At 43.9% G+C, this 26670-nt stretch overlaps 1 protein-coding gene across 4 annotated transcripts in view; it reads left to right on the forward strand.

Annotated features, from left to right (window-relative positions):
• The window catches only part of LOC117358046 (glutathione S-transferase A4-like), a 61094-nt gene that overhangs the window by 15783 nt on the left and 18641 nt on the right, over positions 1–26670 (forward strand). For all 4 annotated transcript variants that reach the window (XM_033939473.1, XM_033939472.1, XM_033939474.1 and 1 more), the window contains 2 exons: positions 21789–21840; positions 26416–26548. In XM_033939473.1, coding sequence (XP_033795364.1) covers positions 21789–21840; positions 26416–26548 — 185 coding nt within the window. The remainder of the gene's footprint in view (positions 1–21788; positions 21841–26415; positions 26549–26670) is intronic.

Below are 26670 nucleotides of genomic sequence, written 5' to 3' on the forward strand. Positions count from 1 at the left end.
CAGTGTTAGGGAGGACACACAAGGCAGTTTCCTTGGGCCCCACAGATTCTGGGGGCCCTGAGGTCCAGGCATCTGTACCCTTTGATGGTCTATCTCCCTCCCTTCCCCTCACATTCACGGTCGCCTTTCCAGCACAGAGAGTTGGGGAAAGCAAGAGCTCCTTTGGGAGCTAAGGTGACCCTCAAGAGGAGGAATGCTGGCTTCAGCCTAACCCTAGGTAAGCCTGACCTAGACCAGCCTGTTTGGTAGAGCTGGGAGCAACCATAGAGGGTCAAGCTTGATGACTGGTAGAGGGCCTGGTGGAGAAAGACTGGGAGAGTCCTCAGGGAGTGTGAAGACTGAGTGACTGGGAGAGTCCTCAGGGCGTAATGCCATTAAAGCTTGGAGTGAACGGAGAGTACTCAAGCTTGATAAACGGATGTGACCAGTGGAGAGTCTGACTGACAAGTAACCAGCGGAGGAACCAGAGGAAGTGGCCAGGAGACCTAGAGAGAAGCAGCCAGAAGAGTCCGAGCTCCTGGGCTAATGGGGAAATGGGGACTGGCAAGTGACCAGCGGAGGGACTGGCAGGGCTGGTGGTGTCCAGTGGAAAGACTAGTAATGGTATCAGCATTAGCCCGAAGACCCAGAGGTCCAGTGAGGGTTGGAAAAGACCCAGTGAAGAACGAGAGACCCTGGATTGGTGAGTGACTGGTGGAGGGACCGGTGGGACCAGTGGTAACCAATAGAGAGACTGGTAATGGTACTGGAAGCTGCCCAAAAACCCCAAAAGTCCAAGGGGAGAGTTTGGAGAGAACCTGGTAGTGACCAGGGAAGTGTTCAGAGGAGCCTGGTCAGATTTTAGAAGTGTGTGAGTGAGAAAGAAGATCAGAAGTGCCTGGAAGTGATGGAGTGATGGGTGATGACCTCTTAGCTCGATCACAGCAGGTTACTGTTGAGAGGTGTGACAGTCTCCAAAATGGCATTAAAAAGCACAGTTCCCTGGACAGTAGGTAGATACAGTGGCTGGCGAAGGAAAGACATGGGTGGTTAGTCATGCCTGCTGTTCCTCAGAAGAGGTCTGGTGTGTAACCTCAACAGTATGAACAGCACTAGACCCAGGAGCATATTTCTTCCCTGGAATTTTATCCTTTGGCTTCTGGTACTTCCCCCCCTCTGGACTGAGCAAAGATAGCTGGCGGATGGAAAGCGGAAGTGGTAGCTGTCTGGGAGGCTTCAGGCTGGGCCAACTCGGCTTCCAAAGCTTGAATCCTCTCCACAGCAGATTTCCGTTTATTAAACCGCTTCTTCTTAGGCTGTCGCTGACTGTCTCTCTGTGGTGGAGGAGTGGAGCCAGCAGGCTGCGAAGGTTGGAGTTGTCTAGAAGGAACCTGTGAAGAAGAGACAGAAATGTTAGATTCCAAAGACAAGAAGGACTGAACAGCACTAACACTTTGCTTGGGGTCTTTGGGCCTACTCTTAGAAGCAGATTTGCTAGTCGAAACATCAGAGACATGTGTGCACACATCAAAGATATCTTCTGCTAGCATGAGAAGAGAAGAGAAAGAGTCCTGATGTTTGCCTGCCAAAAGAATCTTCAAATAATCAGGTAGACCCTTGAGGAAAATATTTTTGTAATCGCCAAACTCGAAGTCAATGGAGGAAGGAGACATCCCGTGAAAATAAGCCTGCCTCAAACGTTAGGCAAATTCACATGGACTTTCTTTGGGCGTAGCACACATATTATAGGCAGCTCGCCTAGCTTCAGTGGCATCAGAATATAGTACATATCGTTTCGTCAATTGCTGTTCTATAGAAGCTAAATTCACAGTATCATTCATGATTGCCCTTAAATAATCTTGACATTGTTCATGAAATGTCCACTTAAGTAAAGATCTTTTATCAGAATCACTATAAACTTTACAAAAATCAAATAAATCATGAACTGTGGATAGATGAGCTTCGATCGATAACCCGTTGCCGGGCTGGAAGGGCTGTAACATCTGACGAAAGGTTATCATAAGATCTGCATGTCTATCAGGTGATAGAGGAGTTCCCTCATGTATTAGTTTACTGGAAAAATTTTCAGTAATAATATCCATATGTTTATCTTGTGGTAGAGGAGCTCCCTCTCTTGGTAACTTGTGGCAAAGCTTCTCAGCAGTTGACCTCAAAGGGCGCGGCTTGATCTCAGGTGGACATGATGCCTCAGCAGGTAAGGCTGAGCTACATGACCTCGATAGACTGTGCTTGGCATCAGATGATACCGAATCAGCATGAAGGAGGGAGGAACTCCTAGAACCACGCTCCTCCCTTTCCCCAGAGCAGGAAGGAAAATGACTTTCAGCTTTTGGAAATAAAAAAACAGATACATTTGCAGTGAGCAATGCCTCAGCAGTCTGGTGTGGACTTGTTGGCCTGTAATCAGTTAAAATGTCTGAGCCTAGCCATAAATCTTCTAACTCCCTCTGGGCAGTAGCCAGATCCCTAGACAGAGCAGACATTGCAGAAGTCTGATCTTGGAGAGAGGCCAATACATCATTTCTTTCAGCAGAACAGCCTCAAATTTCATTTGTAAAGACTGTAGAGCATCATTTTTATGACTCACAACCTGATGGAAAGAATTTATATCCTGTTCAGATTGTTGGAGAGCAGAGCGGAGAGCATTTCTTTCCCTATAAGCATCACATAACTTCTGATCAACAGAGTGAACTTTCTGTTCTTGCAAACGTTTGTATGCTGCATACTGATCTTGCAAAAGCTGATAATCACCAGTCAAAGTAAAAATTTTGTCATGGGCAGCAGAAAGTTTAGACTGTAACTGAGAAGTAGAAACAGAGCTCTCAGGTGTAGATAAAGCAGCTTGAAGAGAAACAACTTTTTCTTCCAAAGAGTGCTTTAATTCTAGCAAGGAATCAAACTGCTGCTGCAACTTGTGGCACCGTTTACATAACCCAGACAAGCCTGTCACAGCAGAGTCATGCTCAGGCCAAATATCAGAAGAGACAACCGGGGTTTGAGTAGCTAAGCTAGTCAGTCTTGATAATCGGGCAGAGACAGTATCCAAGGCAGCCTGCAACTCAGAACACTTGCATTCCAGTTTCACATTGAGCAGAAACATCAGTCAACTGCTGCTGAGTAAGCCCAAGTTCCTCTCTGAGAGAAGCATCAGCATCCACTGAGCGAGACAGTTCAGCTCGTAAAACGTGCTTCAAAGCAAAGAGAGAGCAGACCAGCTCAGCTAATGCAGCACAAGAGATTTTAGGTTTAGCTTTAGCTATGTTCTGCAAAACAGCCGAGTAAGCAGGGCTCTCTGAAAAGCCATCAGACACAGAAGAAAAACATTTCAAAAGAGAGGCCAGATAAACATCAGGTTTAGGTTGTCCCAGAATCAAAGAGGCAATGCTAGAAAAAGTTGTCAGTTCCAAATCGGAAAACAAGACCGGAGACAAAGTAGCCATCTCTAAGCACAAACACACAGCAAAGAATTCCAAAAACAGAACAAAAGCTCCCCAGGGCGAGTAGCTCAAACTGTAGAACAGGTGCAAAATATTACACAGACAATCACTAAACAGCAATTATCCTGGACTCGTAACAAGGGATATGTTGCACCTTATTGTCCCTGTGATTCTGAAATTGCTGCCTTATAAATGCCAAGTGTGATTATCTTATGTATTAGAAAAATAATAATACTTGGAAGTATGGCAAGTGTTAAAAAAATTAGTTACATAATACACTAATGATTATACAAAAATATATGTGAATATAATTGGTAACACTGATTATATATGTAAAGTTTACTACAACTATATTGTTACTAATACATTTCCTGAGAAGATATCACAAAGCAGCAACTGTATCTTAAGCTGATCACCAAGAGTCCCAAAGTAACCGACCCTTAGACCAGTGTTTTTCAACCTTTTTTGGGCAAAGGCACACTTGTTTCATGAAAAAAATCACGAGGCACACCATCATTAGAAAATGTTAAAAAATTTAACTCTATGCCTATATTGACTATATATAAAGTAATTCTCTTGAATAGGAATCAAATAAACACAAAGAAAGTATTTTATAATTACTTTATTATGAAATATTAAGTAAACAGAATAGTGAAAAATTATAAAATACTTTATTCAGTGCGAAACCTGGGCCTGTTTGGCTGAACACAAAGCTGATATTCTGGCTGGAATCGAAGAAAGACACACACGTAGCTCTTCGTCAACAGCCGTTCCCTTCACCGCCCCGTCACCGTCACCGCCATCCCTTTCACCGCCCCGTCACCGCCACTGCCATCCCATTCACCGCCCCGTCACCGTCCCCGCTGCATCCATATAAGCCTTAGTACTGTAATATTTAGCTTATTCCTTTCTTATAAATCAAAGTTCCTGCTGCTGAACTAGAGAAAGAGATGTTCAGCTGGCAGGGCTTTGTTTATAAATTTTTATCAACACAACTAATATACTATTTTATCCTAAAGCAAAAAATAAATAAATAAATATAATTTTTTTTTCTACCTTTGTTGTCTGGTTTCTGCTTTCCACATCTTCTCATTCAATTCCTTCCATCCACTGTGTGTCTTCTCTCTACGTCTTCCATTTGCTGTTACTGTGCCTCTCCCTTCACCCCCCCCCCCCCAATTGGTCTAGCACCCATCTTCTTCCCTCCGCTCCCCCATAGTCTGGCATCTGTCTTCTTCCCACTCTGTCTTCCACATTTCCCTTCGGGGTCTGTTCCTCTCCACCCTCCTTCAATGTCTGTCCTATTCCTTTCCACCACCACCCTTCCCTCCCTCCTTTACCATCTGTTCCTTTCTACTACCCTTCAGCTCCTCTCACGTGGCTTATCTATCTACCTTCCTCCCTCTTATTTTCATGGCACGTTACAATGTAATTTGTGCAAGCCACTGGAACCTGCAAACTCGGTCCCTGTCCCATCCCCACAAACTATCTCGCTTCTGTGCTCCTATTTTCTCCATTTCTAATATCTCCCCTATGTATCTGTCATTGCCCCCTCTGTGTCCATATACCATACCCATGGCATGTCCCCTTTATGTCTCTGTCCCTATGCCCCATGCACATAATTTCCCCTCTTTCTGTTACCTTCCTGTGTCCAGATTTCCCCTATCTTCCTCTTCTATACCAGTGTGTCTCTTCTTTTCAACCCCATCTAGCTTTTTTCCCTCTTTCTTCCCCCCCCCCCTGCTTCTAGCATCTGGCTCACCTGCCTGTCCTTTCCTTTCTTTCCTGCTGTGGGTTTTTCTTTCCGTCTTCATCCCCTTGGCCCAGAATCATTTTCCCTTTCACTCCCTCCTTCCAATTTGAGCCGGGAACACGAGCGATCGCACGGTCCCCGCAGCCACCACTCACCTGCCCAATCGATCCTACTGTTTAGCCAGCTCTCTCCCTTCGCCTCACCTTAGTTTGTAGGTTTTGTTTTTCGGCGACATGCACGCTTTCCCAAAGAGCCGCGCACGCGCGGCTGCTCAGTGTTCAATCTTCTGCTCTGCTGCAACTTCCTGTTTCCGGTTGCGTCAGAGCAGAAGATCAAAACTGAACAGCAGCGGGGACCGGGGGAGTCTCATGGGAGCGTGTGCGGGACCCGGCCTGAGGCCTAATCAGTGTCTGCACCGTACGGCACACCAGGCAACATCTCGCGGCACACTAGTGTGCCGCGGAACAGCGGTTGAAAAACACTGCCTTAGACAAAGTACATGTGACTAACTAGCCCCCTGGAACCATCTAAGGTATCCTTTTTCTCACCCTTCTTCAGCTGCCAGCGTCTGGTGGGGCTGAGAAGATCCTTCTTCAGGCTACAAGGTTCCTAGCGAGTTCACTTGGTTCCAACAGTAATGTCCAAGTTCTTGCACTGGTACAGCATTAGCTTTCTCAGTCCGATAACAGCCAGTGGATAATCAGCTGTAGAATTCTTCCAGCATGGTCTCAGACCAGTCCAAGGTCTATCAGCTTCACAAACAACTAGTCCTTCTCTTCACAGAGATGTGAACGACCCTCCAAGAATTCTCTCCTCTTTCTGTCCTTCCTCTTTCTGAAAACTCCAAACCCGAACTTCCTAGGTTTGTGCAGAATTTCTCTTTTTCTGAGCCCAGGTGACTACCTAGCCCAATCAGGACATGTCCAGCAGGTTGCGTCCGGTCACACATAAGGAGGGTGTATGGGCTTGTTATTGAGCCTTCAGTAACAAAGCAGACACAGAATGTCTTGCCAAGATGATAACGAAACAGGACGGGTTTGATAGCAATGCCTGTGAAGCTCACTCCTCCACAAATTCACAGGAGACGGTCTGGGGCCCATGCAGATGGTGATCTTGACAGTGCACACACAGCTTATAAACAAGTTCAGGCAGGATCCATGATGCTTAGTTCAGAAAAGATGGCAGTGAGGAGAGTGTGACACAGTAGTTAGAGCTTCAGCCTCAGCACCCTGAAGTTGTGGGGTTTGCTCCCTTTGACCCTGGGCAAGTCACTTAATTCTCTAGTGCTCCAGGTACATTAGATATTTGTGAGCCCACTGGGACAGATAGGGAAAATTCTTGAAGTAGTACCTTTATGTAAACTACTTTGAGTGTGGTTGTAAAACCACAAAAAGGAGTGTACAAGTCCCAATCCCTTTCCCTTCATGGTCTAGCAAGACCTTAAACCTCCAAAAGGTAAGGAAGGCGGTGGCACAGTAGGTTGGAGGTGGGGGTGGGGCACCAGCATCTCTCTGTCCCACCACACCATGCTCGTGCCCCGCCTCCCTCGTATCTCTTTAAAATCTTGGCTAGCGCAAGCAACTACTCTAGCCTGCTGCTCACGCTGGCCTGGCTCCCTCTGAAGTCACTTTCGTGTCACGGGGCCAAAGCCAGTGTGAGCAGCAGACTGAAGAAGCTGCTCGCGCTGGCCAAGATTTTAAGAGGTACGGGGGTGGGAAGGGAGGACACTACTGAAGGAAGGGATACCATTAAAAACCAAATAAATTCCCTGGTCAAGAAATGCTTTTTTAGTTTATGAATGTTGAGGAAGGTTAGACATCCTTTTCATCTTTGACATTTCTCTGTCTTGGTCCAATCAATCATATTATCTTGACTAGATTATTGTAACGCTATGTATCTTGGCATCCCAAAGATCTGTCTCCAAAGATTACAATTAATCCAAAAATACTGCTGCCAAGCTGATTTTTGGAAAAAGTAAATTTGACCATGTGACCCCTTTGCTCCTGAGTCTTCATTGGCTCCCGGTTTATCTTAGATTTCCATTCAAATGTGCTTGCATCTCTTTCAAAATTATATATGCCTATTTTATTCCCCTCGTTCCCTCATTATGGAATGCTTACAGATTTTCCTTTGCAAGAGGCATCCAACAATTTAAACTCTCCCTTCCTTCTAGAAAAGGAATTTAAGGAGTTAAGATCTTCAGTCAATCTCTGGCTTTTAAACTTTCTCAACTATGGAACAAACTCCCATTAATTCTGAGGAGCCCCAGTTCTTTCCAATCTTTCCGTAAATTTCTAAAAACTTTTCTTTTTGCCAAACATTTTGAAAACTAATCTCTTTGAAACTTTTGCTATTACTTTCTTTAGTTTTTATTTAATCATTGTAAACTTTCTTTAGTTTTAGGTTCAAACAATTTTTATTGATGCAAACACAGCAAATACAACACCAGCGCACCCCAAAGGTGCACAGTACAAATAATAATGCATCATATACAATAATCGAACAAGCATATACAATAAAAGAGTAACATCAACCAAACTCCCTCCCTTTCCTTCTCTACATAGGGCAAGTGAGATTAATGAGGGTGGAAAGGTACTCCAAAGCCCTGTACTCTTATGAACCCCAAAAATGTCACACCACCCCCTTCCCCCCACCTGAACCACTTATCCTATCTTTGACTAATTGCCAGAACCTTCAATACACCCCATTTCCCCTCCTCAAACCCCCCTCTCCTCCCCCCCAATGATACTCTCCACCCCGCCTCACCAGTACTCACCATTACTCTCCCAACCCAACTAACTAACAAATTAGGACACCTTAAAACCACACTGCGACCCTTAGGATGTAAGACTTGCAGATAAGGCTCCCATATATTCGAAAACAACATCTTTCGTTTCCTAGACCCTCTGGCATCTCGCGCCTCCCAAATGACCAACTGATGCAATTGGTTCCGCCAATGCCAATATGCCGGAGGGTCCGGAACCATCCAGCACTGAAGAATACATTTCCTGGCTAGTAAACTCGTCTTCCTACACAAAGCTCGATGCCCCCTAGGTAAATGGCCAAAAGCCTCTGGCAAATCCAAGACAAAGTGGTCCGGGGTACTGCGTAAAACTCTCCCAATTAACCCTGACATATAAGAGATTATACGCCTCCAGAAGCGTTGAATAATGGGGCTGTATCTCTTCCCTAATGGATCTCAGCACTGAGCTGCAAAGCTCAGGGCATTCTGGGACAGGTAGTTTTCCCCAATTTGTCTGTTGCCCCCATGCTGCCCAATGGCATAACTCTAGTCTTAGTGAGGGAAAACCCCTTAATCCCTCACACCCATTTTAAGGGAAAAGTCTCCTACCAATGATGATTAATTTCAGTCATAAAGCCTAATGTAATAGGTTATCTTTATTAACTCTAAAATCAGTTCATGCACTAAGTATCATGTAAGTATCCCAAAAGTCTAGCTAATGTAGGTGCCTAACTTAATTGAGTGATAGGTTAAATCGGCGCTGATAATTGGCAATTAACATCTCATAATTGGACTTAATGACCTAGTTAAAAGCAAGTATTTAAAAGTGGGCAAGGTTAGGGGCATGTTTTTGAGTTAGGCCATGGGTAGGCAATTCCGGTCCTTGAGAACCGGAGTCAGGTCAGGTTTTCAGGATATCCACAATGAATATGTATGAGATGGATTTGCATGCACTGCCTCCTTGAGATGCAAATCTATCTCATGCATATTTAATGTGGATATCCTGAAAACCTGACCTGGCTCCGGCTCTTGAGGACCGGAATTGCCTACCCCTGAGTTAGACACTGTTGTGTGCACTACTCAGGTGCAGGCATTTAGGCCAAGAACACCCTGGAATAAATACGGTGTGCCTAAAAGATAGGATGCCAAGCGATGCCTAATGCCACTTAGGTGGCACTAAATGTGATTTTGTACAGTGTACCTAACTTTTATAGAATTGCGCTTAGTGCCACACTAGCTGTGCTGATTTTTTAGGTGACATATATAGAATCGGGCCTACAGTGCTGAACCAGAACGCACGCAGGTAGAGCTAGTCTCAGTTAGGGCGCTGGTCTTTGACCAGAGGGCCGCTGCTTGAGCAGACTGCTGGGCACGATGGACCACCGATCTGACCCAGCAGCAGCAATTCTTATGTTCTTATGTTCCACTACTAGAAATGTAGAAGAACCAATATAATACCTTTGATACTGAACAGCACTTCGTACTGGAAAATTTAAAAGCAAAGCATTCTTCATATGAAAAATTATTTTAGGAATGAGAGGCAGAAGAGGCTTACACATGCAACTGGGACCTAGTCCATGGAGAACAGTACATATTTTAAAGAAGTAATATGCCTGTATTGACAGCCAATGAAGTGTGACTAGATATGGAGTCACTCAGCACCATGAGCATCAAAAACAGGTTTGGATCATTTCCTAAACGAGAAGTCCATAGGCCATTATTGAGATGGCTTGGGGAAATCCGCTGCTTGTTCCTAGGATAAACATAAAATCTGTTTTACTACTTGGGATCTAGTTAGGTACTTGGGTCCTAGATTGGCCACTGTTGGAAACAGGATGCTGGGCTTGATGGACCTTCAGTCTGTCCCAGTTTGGCAATTTTTATGCTCTTGTTGCAGGTTTACGGGTACTTACAGGGAAGAGGCAGGAAGAGGGTGCTGGAAGCTACTCAGGAGATGGGCCAAAGTGCAGTGCCTGGGAGCTGCAGGGAGATCTAAAAGACAGAGAGACAGACAGCTTGGAGGAAGCTGCACTTAGAGCTCCTTTTATGAAGCCTCATTAGCAGTTTAACGTGTGTAATAGCATGCGCTAATTTGCCAGCTGCGCTAGACGCTACCGCCTCCTCTTGAGCAGGTGGTAATTTTTCGGCTAGCACAGGGGTTAGCGCGGCTATAAAGGTGCGTGCGATAAAGCCACTAACGTGGCTTCGTAAAAGGAGCCCTCAGTAGAAGCTGTCTCATTAGGAGCTGTCTCATTAGGACTGTCATTGTGAGATGAAGAGCAGAGAGTTTAAGACAGCACAAGGAATTGGTGAGGAAATGGTGTGGGCTGATGTGAAAATGTGTATGTCAGCTCCAGAGTTTGTGTGGGTGTGGAAGGAATGCATATTCTTTGAAATAATATTTCCTGTAAATGATTTCATGAGAAATACTGCAAATTAAACTTGGTTATGGGCTGTTGTCCTGAGGTGTTTAATGTGAAGGCTGTGAAGGAAGATGCAGCTGAGTTTGTGTGAGTTGTGGGTCAAGAATAGAGAATGACACGGGGAAAAAATCTGTCCCCGTCACCGGCCCACCATCCTCTGCACCGCCCCGTCACCACCACCCCATTCACCACCCCGTCACCGTCCCCGCAGCATCCATATAAGCCTTAGTACTGTAATATTTAGCTTATTCCTTTCTTATAAATCAAAGTTCCTGCTGCTGAACTAGAGAAAGAGATGTTCAGCTGGCAGGACTTTGTTTATAAATTTTTATCAACACAACTAATATACTACTTTATCCTAAAGCAATAAATAAATATAATTTTTTTCTTACCTTTGTTGTCTGGTTTCTGCTTTCCACATCTTCTCATTCAATTCCTTCCATCCACTGTGTGTCTTCTCTCTGCGTCTTCCATTTGCTGTTACTGTGCCTCTCCCTTCACCCCCCCCCAATTGGTCTAGCACCCATCTGCTTCCCTCCGCTCCCCCATAGTCTGGCATCTGTCTTCTTCCCTTCCAGCATCTTCTCCCCACTCTGTCTTCCACATTTCCCTTCAGGGTCTGTTCCTCTCCACCCTCCTTCAATGTCTGTTCTATTCCTTTCCACCACCACCCTTCCCTCCCTCCTTTACCATCTGTTCTTTTCTATCACCCTTCAGCTCCTCTCGCGTGGCCTATCTATCTATCTATCTACCTTCCTCCCTCTTATTTTCGTGGCACGTTACAATGTAATTTGTGCAAGCCACTGGAGCCTGCGAGTTCGGTCCCTGTCCCATCCCCACAAACCATCTCGCTTCTGTGCTCCTATTTTCCCCATTTCTAATATCTCCCCTATGTATCTGCCATTGCCCCCCCCCCCTGTGTCCATATACCATCCCCATGGCATGTCCCCTTTATGTCTCTGTCCCTATGCCCCATGCACATAATTTCCCCTCTTTCTGTTACCTTCCTGTGTCCAGATTTCCCCTATCTTCCTCTTCCATACTAGTGTGTCTCTTCTTTTCAACCCCATCTAGCTTCTTTCCCTCTTTCTTCCCCCCCCCCCCCCCCCACTGCTTCCAGCATCTGGCTCACCTGCTTGTCCTCCCCTTTCTTTCCTACTGTGGGTTTTTCTTTCCATCTTCATCCCCTTGGCCCAGAATACTTTTCCCTTTCACTCCCTCCTTCTAGTGAGAGCCGGTCCCCGCAGCCCCCACCCGCTTGCCCGATCGATCATAGCCAGCTCCCTCCCTTCACCTCACCTTAGTTTGCAGGCTTTCTTTTTCGGCGACCTGCACGCTTTCAAAGCAGCCAACCTGAATGCTAGGTCCCGCCCCTTAGGGTCCCAACACTGCACCATGCCTCTCCTTTTTCTAAGCGATCATTTCACCCAATTGCCAATCAGGAGGCAGGAGCTTCTTCCTTATACCCAGAGACCCTGATCCAGAGGCAGGAGGGAGGTATGGGTTGTGATGTCACACATCCCTCTCTTAGGGCTCTTAGGGGGGGGGGTTGGTTATACTCACTCCATAAGACGCACCCTTATTTCCATCCACTTTTTGGGGAAAAAAGTGCATCTTATGGAGCGAAAAATACAGTATCTGTTCTTTTGCAAATTTAGTTAGAAATACATGGACTTAACCTAAGAAGATAATGACTTTAGCCTGTATTCATCCAGGTAGGTTAGGGTTTTGCTTCCTTTCATTTGTTTACAGATAGGATAGTAGCAACCATCTGGATTTTCAGAGTAGTTGCTGGTTCCAGACAGGTGATAAGACAACAACTCAGCGATACTCAACACAAGAAAGTAGTGATATCGGTGAAAACAGGTTTTAAAAAATATTTTTTTGTGCACACATGTATACAGTGTTCCCCCGTTCATTTGCGGTTGGCAGTTCACGGTCCTGGTCATTCGTGGTATTTTCTGACTGCGAACGGCCCACCAGGAGAGGACATCTGGAGAGGCAGGAGAGAGCAGCCGGAACGCCGGTGAGTGAAGGAAATCACTCCCTGTATGCTCCGATCGTCTCTTCCTGCACTAATGTCGGGCCTTACCAATCAGGAGCTGCTTTGACATGCAGCTCCTGATTGGTAAGGCCCGACTTTAGTGCAGGAAGAGGCGGTCGGAGCATACATCGAGTGATTTCCTTCACTCACCGGTGCTCCGGCTGCTCTCTCCTGCCTCTCCCACTGCCCTCTCCAGTCTCCCCCACGAAAAACCATATTTGTGGTTTTTCAAGATTCGCAGGGGTTCCTGGAATGGAACCCCTGCAAATATCGGGGGAGTACTGTACATAACATGTATTTTCTTTGAACTTTGGAACTGAGAAGTACTCTCTGGTTTTAAAAGAGTCACCTAGCCAAATACTTACCTGTGGTTTTAGAAATCCTGGAACAAAGTTGGTATTAAGTTGAAAGGCATTACATGTTTGTTTGAGGTTTGAATATTAGCTCTAACTATAATGGTCTAATCAGTGTAAATCTGATCACATGTGAATGGTAAATTAGCTTTGCTATTCATTTATATATTAATTTAATTTACTTTGTTTAAACAACATCTGATAACTACAATTGTTAGACATACCTATTTAATTTTCTTTCATCCTCAGTTGTTATTGTTTCTTTTAGTTGCAACAAATAAATACAAATACTGTATTTAAATGTTTAACCTCTGTGTTGGTATGAATTGAAGGGGAAACCTATTGAAATATCTGACCGTGATTATAACATCTCATACATTTAATTGTTTTAAATAGGTAAATTGCTAAATTTGACTATCCTGGTCACAAAAGCAATTTTATAGAAATAACAGACATTTTCTATACTTTTTAGGCATGAGCAATTAGGAAATTACATGTGACTGCCCAGTAACAAAAATTGTGTTAGGTGGAGGGGCATTTTTGATAGGACGTCTAAGTCCGAGTTTGGATGTTTTGGGAAAGATGTCCAGAAATCTAGTAGAGAAAATATCCATTCTCAAAACAGCAAGATGTCTATCTTTTTTTTTTTTTTTTTCTTGAAAATGAGCTATGTAGATATTTTTGGTCCTTAGTACGTCTATCTTTTTTTGGCCATTCTCAAATATAAACATGTGCACATGAAAAATGCACAAAAGAAAGTGTTTCAGACATAAGAACATAAGAATAGCCTTACTGGGTCAGACCAATGGTCCATCAAGCCCAGTAGCCCATTATCACGGCCAATCCAGGTCACTAGTACTTGGCCAAAACCCAGAGTAGCAATATCCTATGCTATCGATCTAGAGCAAGCAGAGGATTCCCCCATGTGTTAATAACAGACTATGGACTTTTCCTCCAGGAATTTCTCCAAACCTTTCATAAAACCTGCTACGCAATCCGCCTTTACCACAATCTCTGGCAATGTGTTCCAGAGCTTAACTATTCTCTGAGTGAAAAAATATTTCCTACTATTGGTTTTAAAAGTATTTCCCTGCAATTTCATCGAGTGTCCCCTAGTCTGTAATTTTTGACGGAATGAAAAATCGATCCACTTGTACTTGTTCTATTCCACTCAGGATTTTAGGCTTCAATCATATCTCCCCTCAGCCTTCTCTTTTCCAAGCTGAAGAGCCCTAACCATTTTAGTCTTTCCTCATACAAGAAGAGTTCCATCCCCTTTATCATCTTGGTCGCTCTTCTTTGAACCTTTTCTAGTGCTGCTATATCTTTCTTGCGATAAGGAGAAGGAATATAAAGGTAGGGTTATACTACCATCCCCCGAGACAAAATGAGCAGACCTCAAAACAGCCAGCATTCTCAGCAAACTAATACAAGCTAGAATATACTGTTTTTTAAACATATCTTTGGGTGGCAGGAGAGAAAACAACCAGAAAGATGTTTAGAAAGTTTGTTTTGTGAATGCCACTTGGACGTTTTGACTAATAAGGCATCCAAGTGCTGTTTATGCTGTCTTTTGGATGTCTATCTTTTTTAAAAAAATGAACCCCATAGTATTTTAGGCCAGCCACCCAAAGCTCAGAGATCAAGCAGCAGAGGAGACGATGCATAAAGGAGATAAAATGCAGAAGTTTAAATACTTGAAATGTTTTACCAAATCTTTTTCAGAGAAGGTAAAATGGCAAACCTAGAGGGCATAAATTGAGGTTGTGGGGTGGTAGACTTAGGATTAATGTTAGGAAATTCTTTTTCACAGAGAGAGTGGTTGATGCCTGGAATGTGGAGAAGAAAATGGTGACAGAATTCAAAAAGTGTGCGATGAATGCAGAGGATCTCTAATCAGAAAATGAAGGGTATAAATTGAAGAACTAAGGCTGGTACTGAGTAGACTTGCATGGGGTGTGTCCCATATATAGCAATTCAGTTTAAGATGTTTCTTTTTGCAAATTCTGTTGATATAGGTAAAAAGGAACCACTAAAATATTTTTGTCACCAAGAGTCCAATCCATTGACTTTGGCATCAGAGGAGTCGATCTACATGGCTCCTGGAGTTGCACTGGCATCACGTAGGTCTTTGAGCATCAGCAGGGACTATCAGGACCAAGCATCCTCTGATCCCAATCCAAAAACATGTACAGAATCTACATATCCTCATCAGTGCTTAGGGATACTGTTGCTGTGTGTTGGGCGGAGGCCAAAAAGTATTGATCCCAGTCCATTTTAAGGCATGGCATCAGGAGCACCAGGGCATCAGCATGGCCAGTACCAGAGAAGTGTCCATGCCATGAGGATCACTCCCCCTCTGGAGATTTATTGCTGGCATGCTAGCTTCCACCAAGCCAGGGACAGCCTTTCAATTCAACCCTGCTGCTTCTGTGTACCTGCCCATACCTGTGTCTGCTCTTGAGGAGTAGAGCTGTGCTATATTCCAGGAGGAGCTGGGGCACAGTCTCGACAGATGCAATGTTGAGGTATTCAGGGTATCTGTGTTGGGCCTTATATCAGTCCAGCTCGACCTGGAAATCCCTGCTCTGCTGGTTGGCCATACATCGATACCATTGTCTGGAATGGTCTTAGAGTTGATACCAGTGAAGACTATTAATGTTCAGTCCTTTGGGGGAGGAAGCTTTCTTGGGGCCCAGGCCACAGACCCCAACCAGGTTTTTGGCGCTCTCACCCAGAGTCTGGACGTAAGTCCAGTAGATTGAGGCAGGTGCATAATCAGAAGATTACAACACTCTGAGTCTGATTCAAACTGCTCCTGAGGTTGTGAACAGGAGCCAGAAGTTCTTTTGGATGAGGGGTCTTTTTGGCCTCCCTTTAAATCCTTCCCCTATCTATGAGAGGATAGTCTCCTCCTGAGGAGTTCTCCTTTTTTATTTTCAGGGAAATAGTTCAATCCATCTCTTCATTTGAGGGACAGGATTTCTGTACATATATCCTCTCATTCCTCTTATAGGAAAAACTTAACTGAAATTTGAGCAGGATTGAAGGACTTTGATCCTCATCATTCCTTACTGGCCAAGGCAGATACAGTTCCCTCTGCTTCTGGAGATAGTCTCCATTGACCGCAGTGAAACTGGAGATACTACCTTCCCGGGTAGAAAGGCAAGAAAAACAGAAAAGGTGGCCTGTGGTGCTCAATTTATTTATTGCATCGATTAAGACTCGACATGTACATGTTTCGGCCACTAAGGCCTGCTTCAGGAATATGAATCTTGACCATATAAAAGAAATTAAAATCACTTATGTTATTGGCCTTCTTGATAATGTGCTTTTGGTGAAATAAGGAATGGAAAAATAAAAATGGTAAAATGTGTCTCTTTTTCTAGTCTATGTAGCAGCCGCTAGAACCGCAAGAAGCAAAAATGAAACTGAGGTGGAAGTTGCTCTACCTTTAAATAATAGCATACACTCGACCAGAGTGGACACAGCAGCGACGACCAACAAATTGGAATCACTATGGGTTATAATACTGGGAAGGAAAGGGCTCGAGATAAAGATGGGCCTGTACTATCGTCCACCTGGACAAAACGAAACTACCGATGAAGAAATGGAAGCCGAGATGAAACGGGAATGCAAAACCGGTAACACGATCATTATGAGAGACTTCAACTATCCCAGGATAGACTGGAGTCTTGGAAACTCAAAATGTGCTAGGGAGACCGGATTCCTGGAGGCTATACAGGACTTCTTCATGGATCAGCTTGTCAGAGAACCGACGAGAGGAAATGCCACTCTGGATCTAATCCTTAATGGGCTAAGAGGACTTGCAAAGGAAGTGGAAGTAGTGGGACCGTTGGGAAACAGCGATCATAACATGATCAATTTCAAAGTTGAAGTAGGAATACCGAAGGGAAAAAGAACCACAGCGACAACTTTTAACTTCAAGAAAGGAAACTATGAAGCTATGAGGGTAATGGTAAGGAAGAAACTTAGGAACAGCACAAATAAATGGCAGACTGTAGAGCAAGCCTAGTCTTTATTCAAGGACACAGTGAGTGAGGTGCAAAATCAGTATATTCCCAGATTCAGAAAAGGGTGCAAAAAGAACCGAACAAAAGACCCAGTGTGGATAACTAAAGAAGTGAAGAAAGCGATAGGTGATAAGAAGAATTCATTCAAGAAATGGAAAAAGGGCAAAACCGAGGAGAACTGGAAAGAACACAGGAAGTATCAAAAAGAATGTCACCTCGTGGTTAGAAAAGCAAAAAGAGAATATGAAGAGAGGCTAGCCAGGGAAGCACGAAATTTCAAACCGTTCTTCAGATATGTTAAAGGGAAGCAGCCAGCTAGGGAGGAGGTGGGACCGCTGGATGACGGAGATAGGAAAGGAGTGGTGAAGGAGGAGAAAGAAGTGGTGGAAAGACTAAACATGTTCTTTTCGTCAGTATTTACAAAAGAAGACACATCCAACATACCAGAACCTGAACAAATCTTTAAAGGAGACCAAGCAGAAAAATTAACATCCATGGAAGTAAGCCTTGAGGACGTACACAGGCAGATAGAAAAATTAAAAACTGACAAATCACTGGGCCCGGATGTAATCCACCCTAGAGTATTGAAGGAACTAAAGGAGGAAATAGCGGAACTACTACAGCAGGTTTGTAATCTATCACTGAAAACAGGCGTGATCCCGGAGGATTGGAAGATAGCCAATGTTACGCCCATCTTTAAGAAGGGATCGAGAGGTGACCCGGGGAACTACAGACCGGTAAGTCTGACCTCGGTTCCAGGGAAAATGGCGGAAGCGCTGATAAAAGATAACATCGAGGAGCATTTAGAGAGGCATAAACTTATGATAACAAGCCAACATGGCTTCTGTAAGGGAAGATCGTGCCTGACAAACTTATTGCACTTCTTCGAAGGAATTAACAAACAGATGGACAAAGAGGACCCCATAGACATTGTATACTTAGACTTCCAAAAAGCCTTTGACAAGGTACCCCATGAACGCCTACTTCAGAAACTAAAGAACCATGGGGTAGAAGGAGACGTACACAGATGAATCAGGAGTTGGTTGGCGGGCAGGAAGCAGATGGTAGGAGTTAAGGGCCACTACTTGGACTGGAGGAAGGTCACGAGTGGTGTTCCACAGGGGTCGGTGCTTGGACCGCTACTATTCAATTTATTTATAAATGATTTAGAAACAGGGACGAAGAGCGAAGTAATAAAATTCGCAGATGACACCAAGCTATTTAATGGGGCTAGGACTAAAGAGGACTGTGAAGATTTACAAAGGGACCTGAACAAAGTAGGGGAGTGGGTGATGAGATGGCAGATGAAGTTCAATGTAGAGAAATGTAAAGTCTTACACGTAGGAAACAGAAACCCCAGGTACAGCTACACGATGGGGGGGCTGTTATTGAGTAAGAGTACCCAAGAAAGGGACTTGGGGGTAATAGTGAACATGACAATGAAGCCGTCGGCAAAATGCGCAGTGGCCGCTAAGAAAGCGAATAGAATGCTAGGAATAATCAAGAAGGGTATTACAAGCAGAATGAAAGAAGTCATCCTGCTGTTGTTTCGGGCAATGATGTGCCCGCATCTGGAGTACTGCGTCCAATATTGGTCGCCGTACCTAAAGAAGGATATGGCAATACTCGAGAGGGTGCAGAAGAGAGCGACGCGTTTGATAAAAGGTATGGAAAACCTTTCATACGCTGAAAGATTAGAGAGACTGGGGCTTTTTTCGCTGGAGAAGTGGAGACTTAGAGGGGATATAGAGAAAGTGGAGAGGGACAGATTCTTCAAACTTTCGACAACTACAAGAACGAGAGGGCATTCGGAAAAAATAAAAGGGGATAGATTCAGAACCAATGCTAGGAAGTTCTTCAACGGGTGGTGGACACCTGGAACGCGCTTCCAGAGGGCGTGATAGGACAGGGTACGGTATTGGAATTCAAGAAGGGATTGGAGAATTTTCTAAAGGAAAAGGGGATAGAAGGGTATAGAGGTCCTATACTATAGAGGCTACTATAGAGGTCCTGAACCTGATGGGCCACCGCGTGAGCGGACTGCTGGGCATGATGGACCTCTGCAGAGGCACAGCTTATGTTCTTATGTTATGTTCTTATGGTGTCTGACATCATAATCACTCCCTGTTGAGGTACGAAAGAACTTGAGCACCACAGGTAACCTTTGCTGTTTTTCTTGATAGTCTCCAGAGACTCATATAGACTAGAGTCTTTTTTCTGACCCTTTTCTTTCTTGGATGAGGTCTAGGAACTGGATTTGGAATGCAGAAGCAGCCCCTTGTTCTGAGTGATTCAGAACAAGGGGCTGCTTCTGCATTCCAAATCCAGTTCCTAGACCTCATGGCTTGGGTTTTGAGAGGTAAGAATTTGATTCACTCCAACTGCATGACGGTTTCTGCTGAGTCCTGCTTGCTTTCAGGAAAGATTCCACTAAGGGGTCTTATAATTTTTTTAACTTTTATTTTATTCATTTTAAAATGTAATACTTGAAAGGCACAATCCAAGAAAGAAAAGCAAACTTAACCAAGAAAATTATATATATGCTACCTAAACCACTATATGGAGAGATCCAAAATTAGAAAACCCTTAAGTTGGGAGAAATACCAAGAAAAATAGGAAATAAGAAGGAAGAATTTTTCTTCATATCATTACTTGTATAACCCCAGAACCTAACCTGCCCCATGTCTTGCTAGGGGAAGTTACAAATTCTTACCATCTAACAAAAATTTTAACTGTTCTGATTCACAGAGTATATATGTTTTTGAGTAAATAATAACTACACATTTACCAGAGAAATATAATTGAAAAGTACCATTGATACGTGGAAAGAGCAGTCCCATGATAGCAGACAATGCAATGGTGGTGGCCTACATCAGCAAGCAGGGGGTACGACCAGGAGTGAGGTGGTGGTCCTGGATAACAATGCCCATTGTCACTGGGCAGGAGTAAATCTACTGGTTTTAATGGTAATCCACAAAGCAGGCAAAGACAACATCCAGGTGGACTTCCTCAGATCCAGCAGGGGGATTGGGACTGATTGAGTGGAAGCTGGGGTCAACAGCCTTTCAGCTCCTCTCATGGATAGGCCAGGTATTGCACAGGATAATTCAGCATCCCTTTTTCATCCTTTTGGTGGAACAGATAGGTCATAGACACCATGGTATATGGATCTGGTTCATCTGATAGTGGATGTTTTACTTCCTCGCCCCAGAGGTCATGGCTTGCAGAAGCAGGGTCCAGAAGAAATGAAGGATCCAGATTCATTTTGATTATAGTTTGGCCCTTGAGGGGTGACAATTAGCAAGGAAAGGTTTTTTTCCTGCAGTGATTTACACCTTACTCAAGGCCTGCAAGTCTTCCACTTCCCGGTTTTGGAAGGCCTTTGAGAGCTATTACCATCACCATTCCTTTTCTCCTTGGCAGATGTAGATTCCTGAGATCCTCGGATTTCTGCTACAGAAGTTTGATCATGTGTTGGCACTGGCAGCCCTCTCCTTGGCAGATGTAGATTCCTGAGTTCCTTGGATTTCTGCTACAGAAGTTTGATCATGAGTTTAGCTGGCAGCCCTCTCCTTTTTCCAGTGTAACATCATGAGACTTTTCACAGCTGCTTATGGGGACTTTGCTCAGGTTTAGAAGGGGATAGCTCACATGCATCTTCTTGTCTGTTAATCTCTTCCCTCTTGGGATTTTACAGTAATTTGTGCTGAACATCCTGGGAACCCTCTTTGAACCCCTGGTTTCAATAAGCACCTCACTCTGAAAACCATGATTTCATCAGGAGGAAAAGGATTGGGACTTGTATACCACATTTTTATAGTTTTACAATCACAGGTACTTCAAGCATTTTCCCTATCTGTCCCGGTGGGCTCACAATCTGTCTAATGTACCTGGAGCAGTGGAGGATTAATTGACTTGCCCAGGGTCACAAGGAATTTGAACCTACAACCTCAGGATGCTGAGACTGTAGCTCTCTCCTTCAATCTCTATCTTGACAGGACCCATATCTCCCCTTCTTGGAGGATTCAGTGTCCATCTGCACTGTTCCTTTCTTTCTTCCTAAGATGATGTCCCTCTTCCATGTGAACCAGGAGGTATGTCTAACCTCCTTTTGTGGATGGGGATTCTGACTCTGTTGCCAGGAGGCTTCACAAGTAGGATGTCTGCAAAGTTCTGCTCAAGTATTTCAAGAGACAAACAAGTTTTGCCTCTTGGATTAATTTTTTGTTCTCATCCATGACTCTAGGAAGGGCCAAGTGGTGTCCTCGGCTTCCATTGCCTGTTGATCAAGGTAGCCGTTGAGGCTACTTACATTTGCAAGAATAAGAGAATTCCTCCCAGATTGAGAGCTCATTCGACTTGTGCTCAAGTGACCTGGGAAGAAGCCTAGGCAGCTTCTCTGGAGAATATCTACTGGATGGCGATGTAATTGTTGCTCTATTCCTTTGTAAAGCATTACTGGATATGCAAATCAGAACATGTTCAGAGTTTGGCAGAGCCATCATTCAGGGAGACTTGTTTTCCCCTGTATGGTGAGTTCTGCTTGGGTACATATCAGTAATTCAGGATGGTACATCCATGATGCTAAGGAAAATTAAATTTAGTCACACCTGTTTAGTTTCCTTTCCTTTAGTCTGACTGTACCATCCTGAGACTCTCCCTCAGAGGACTATGGTTGACTTGACAGAACTCTTATGGAACTGGGTTTCTCTCCAGTGGTGTTGCAATTGGGAAAAAAAGGAGGAAATGGAATTTATTATAGCTGCAGTGGTTGATGGGGCATGGGTGTGGATTCCGGAACCTTTCTGCTACTTTGGCAGAGACATACTGTAGTTTTCCACTAAGTACAGCAGGGCTTTGAAAGATCAGTTTCTCTACCTCCATATGCTGGTAGGTGAGGGTATCAACAATCCAATTGTTCAGGATAGTACACTCAGACTAAAGAAAAGGAAATTAACAAGTATTACTAAATTTCACCATCTTTCCTTACTTCCTTTGCAGTTTGAAGAAGAATTTTTATATACAAGGGAGCAATTTGAAAATTTGCTATATGGTAAGAATTAGCAAGTTGCCAGTTTTCATAAAAACATGGGTACTTTCTTATTTGGAAATAGTGTTTACTGCTTTGATGGCATAATTAGTACATAAAGTAATCATATTAAGCTATAACATTGAAAATTATTTTTGATCTGAAATTATTGCACAGCACATTTTATAAATGTACAGCAGAGAATCATAAGAATAGCCTTACTGGGTCAGACCAATGGTTCATCAAGCCCGTTCTCATGGTGGCCAATCCAGGTCACTATTATCTGGCCCAAACCCAAGGAGTAGCAATATTCCATGCTATTGATACAGGGCAGGCAGTGGCTTCCCCCATATCTTTCTCAATAACAGACTATGGACTTTTCCTCCAGGAACTTGTCCAAACCTTTCTTAAATCAAAATATGTATAAATTATAATTAAATTTGCATCAGAGGTAATTTGGAGTAGCCTGTTTAGTCAAATGCAAGAGCTGTTGGCTCATAAGGACAGAATAGCCAGTACATCTTTTGTTGAAGCTTGGTCCAAACAGTGGGGTCCTTTTATTAAGGTGTGCTAACTGATTTAGCTTGTGCTAAATACTAAGGCATCCATTATATCCTATGGGCATCTTAGCATTTAGCACGCACTAAATCGGTTGGCGCACCTTAATAAAAGGACCCCAATGTGTAGTAAAAATACAAAAAGAGGGCCATGTAGCTGCTTTGCAGATGGCAATCTTTAAAAGCAGACCACTATTGCTGCAGTAGTTTTGAAAGTTCACTTTGGTCAGCCACAAAACTTAGAGACTTGAAGAAAGCGACAGGTATATTTTATTCAGCATAAGCAGACTCCTGAGCCCCCAAGCTTGCAGCTTCAGAAGTCCCGAAACCAGGAAGTTACAGTGATATTTATATATTTTTCTGGCTATACAACTGAATTCTAGAAAAAACTTTTCATGTTTTACTTTTCTTAACAATCATTGGTCCTAAGCAGGTCACTAGCAGGTCTCTTATCTAAGCCCTGCAGTCTTTCTGTTACATGTCCAGGAGGGCGGAATACAATATTGTGTATGCTGAGATAACCATAAGAGGCTAAAACGCCTAAGCTAAAACACCCAGTTCAGGCAGGCTAGAACATGAGATAAGTCAGGTCTGCAATTAAACATAATTCAGCATTTTATTAAGGAGAAAACTTAGGGGTCCTTTTATCAAGCCGCGCTAGCGGGGTTAGCGCGTCGGACATTTCATCACGCGCTAAGCCCTGTGGCCGGCTAAAAAACTAGCGCCTGCTCAATGCAGGCGTTAGCGGCTAGCATGGCAGGCGGTTTAACGCGCAGTATTTCGCACGTTAAACCCCTACCGCAGCTTGATAAAAGGACCCCCTAGTTCAAGACTCAAGAAAACCAGTCCCAGACTCTTCAGTTTTAATTTGAGAAGACTTGACTTGGAGCTGAGAGGAGTATCTGCTTGTTTATATCAGAACTGTATGCATGAAGCAATCTACAGTAGTTTATGTAAGTATTTTATACAACTGACATACTTGAACTGAAGGAGACAAAGTTGAGTAGATTTTCTAAATGAAATGGAGGGGCATTTTCGAAATGAAGTCTAAATCCGATCTGGGATGTTTTGTGAAATACGTCCAAGACACAAATTGGTGGAGAATGGGGTCAAATGATGGTCCTTTTTGATTTCACATACATGATTGTTACTTGTGACATGCTGTGCAATGCTCCGCACATGACTTTAGACAAATAGCCCTCGTAGTCAAAATGTTATTGTTTTTCTTGGGATTTCAGAACGTGAGTGTCTACCTATACCTACTGTATCATTTCCTCTACCATAATCTCCCCAACCCCAAAATGTCCTGTCTAAATTAGATTGTAAGCTCTTCTGAGCAGGGACCATCTAGTGTATGTTAACATGTACAGCGCTGTGTACGCCTTTCAGCACTTTAGAAATAATAAATTGAAGTAGTAGTAGAGCCTCCTTCTCCCTCAGGGAGTAATTGGGCTCCCTTCTTTTCCCCATCATACCCTCTCATTCACCCAGTCACTCGCTCACACACTCTGGGGGTCACTCTCTCTCTCACACACACACTCTCTAGCTGTCACTCTTACACTAGCACTGTCTATCTCTCACTCTCTCAATCTCTAAATAACTTTTCTAACATCTCTCCTCTCTCTACCACTCATACAGTACTCCCCCAATATTCGTGGAGGTTATGTTCTCGGGGTGGCTGCATATGTTGAAAACCTGCAAATATTGGCACTCTCCCTCCTCCTCTCTTGCTCCGGCCCCGACTGATTTGTTTGGGGGTTTTCTGGAGCTCAGCACCCTCTACCTTCGTCCCCTGCCTGAGCTATGCCACTTACCTGGTCACAGTTGCCTTAGTCAGCAGCACCGCATATGAGCAGGGAGACAGCTGTTACTACGGTGTCTAGGAGCTGCACTGTAGCCGAAACTGCGGGGGTTTACTGTATTTCCTGTGAAAGTATTGGTTAGCAACATAAGTCCCTCCCAGTGATGCTACAAGAGCTGAGCTGGGCCAGGTCCCCCAGAGGAGGAAGGACATATGCAACATTGATCTCTCATCCCTTGCCTTCGCCCCTGGCCTGAGCTGCACTGCTTACTTGGTCACGGCTGCCTTAGTTGGCGGCGCCGCACACGAGCAGGGAGACAGCTACAAAAGCAAACCTCGGGATCTGCTTGCGGGGACCGCAAAGGATGGGAGAATGCACCAGAGAGCAGGAGAGGGGCTGAGTTGTTACTACAGAACAATTATGAAGGGAGGAGGGTTTTAAAGAAAAAAAAAATCCCCGTGAATTTGGAGCTGTAAATTTACGAGGATGTACTGTACACGTGCAGGACATTGGGAACTTCATGTCAGTGGCATAGTAATGGGGGGGGGGGGGCAGTCCACCCCAGGCACCATGTTGGTGAGGGTGCAAGCACTCCATCTCCTCTCCGCCCCCTCTACCCCTTCCCACTCCTCCCCTTGCTACGCGCGCACCCCCTATACTAGAGATTGACACGGGGACAGATTTTCCCTGTCCCCACGGGAACTCATTTTCCCGTCCCGTCCTCGCGAGTTCTTTTCCTGCCCCTGCCCCGTTCCTGCAAGCTTCACCCTCATCTGCACAAGCTTTAAACTCTTTAAAATCATAAATGTTCGAGGCTTGTGTGGTTAAGGCAGAGCTTACATGGATGGGACAGGGACAGCGACAAAACCTGCGTAGACGGGACGGGGAAATTGAGTTCCCGCGGGGACGGGGACAAATTTGTCCCCATGTCATTCTCTACCATATACCTCTAGTTGTTCACCACTGTGAGCAAGAACTTCAACGTGTTCCTCACGACTGCCTCATCTCTCCCACTGACATCACTTTCGGGTGCCGCGCATAAGAAGTGACGTCAGAAGGAGAGCTGCCGGGGGTCGTGCAGAGCATGTTGAAGTTGTTACTCACAGTGGTGAACAGCTAGAGGTACAGGGAAAGGGAAGGGCGCATGCTTAACAGGGTGTTCGGGGAAGGAGCAGGGGGCGCTACTGCCTCCTGTTACTACCATAGTGATGTTGTGATATCATTGGGGATGTTTTTACTTTGGACATCATTGGGGACGTCTTGCGGGCCTTATAATCGAAACTTATAGCATGTCTAACTTGGACAATTTGCAGATCGTATTGTCAGAACTTTTGGATGTCCAGAACATTGATCTTTGGTCGCTGAGTTTTCAAACATCCAGCTACTTCATTTTCAAACCAGCCTTTTCTTTCTAAATGTATTTTCGATTATTGACCCATATATTTTGGATGTCTGTGTCTGGATGTCTTTTTTTCATTTTAATCTTTATTCATTTTTAAAACTCACAATAAGTGTAACATATAATCCAATCATTTATACTTTAACATCTCTTAATATATCATCAATTCTAACTCGCATCAAATATCCCCCTCCTTTATACCCAACAATTATTCATAAGCAAAAGAAATCATAAAATATTCCCACCCACCCCCATCTCACTCTGGACATGTATGAACAAAAGAGAAAAATTAATATTTATTCTATGCAGTAATTTCAATCTTTAAAGTATCTTTTTAATGGCTCCCAAATAACCTGAAATTTCTTAAAAATTCCCTGCTGCATAGCAATTATCCTTTCCATTTTGAAAATGTGACACAGAGTTCCACCAAAAGCTATAATTCAGCCTATCCCAATTTTTCCAATTATTCGTAATCTGTCGTATGGCAACCCCTGTCATAATGAGTAGAAGCTTATTGTTATTAGAGGATATTTGGCTTTTTGCCCTCATTGACATGCCAAACAATACGGTGTCTGGATGTCTGAAGTTAGAATTAGATGGTCTATTGGAAATGCCCCTCCATTTGTCTTAAGTACCTATGAAAATGAAAACTTGTCAAACTTAAGGAAGAAAAGCAAGTGACGACTGAAACTCACAGAACATTTTTCTACTCATTTTAGGAAAAGTTAATTGAAGATAATACAGTAGAATACAGTATGAGTTAGTTTGGTCATCAAACACTTTTTGCATTTATGGAATAATGGTCTTGAGAATAATTTCAGTATTTATTTTCTTTCAAAAGATGGCGCTCTACTTTTCCAACAAGTGCCCATGGTAGAAATTGATGGGTTGAAGCTGGTACAGCCCAGAGCCATCCTAAAGTACATCGCTGAAAAATACAACCTGCATGGGAAGACCCTGAAGGAAAAAGCCTTGTATGACATCTTTCACATTTCCCCTCACATTGTTACATCTTGCATTTTATCAAATATGTAGCTTTGACATTTGAGATGCAGCTTTGCCACTGCTAAATTAATCTTACGCACATGTTTATTTA

The sequence above is a fragment of the Geotrypetes seraphini genome, chromosome 3 (genome assembly GCF_902459505.1).
Source record: "Geotrypetes seraphini chromosome 3, aGeoSer1.1, whole genome shotgun sequence".
NCBI lineage: Eukaryota > Metazoa > Chordata > Amphibia > Gymnophiona > Dermophiidae > Geotrypetes > Geotrypetes seraphini.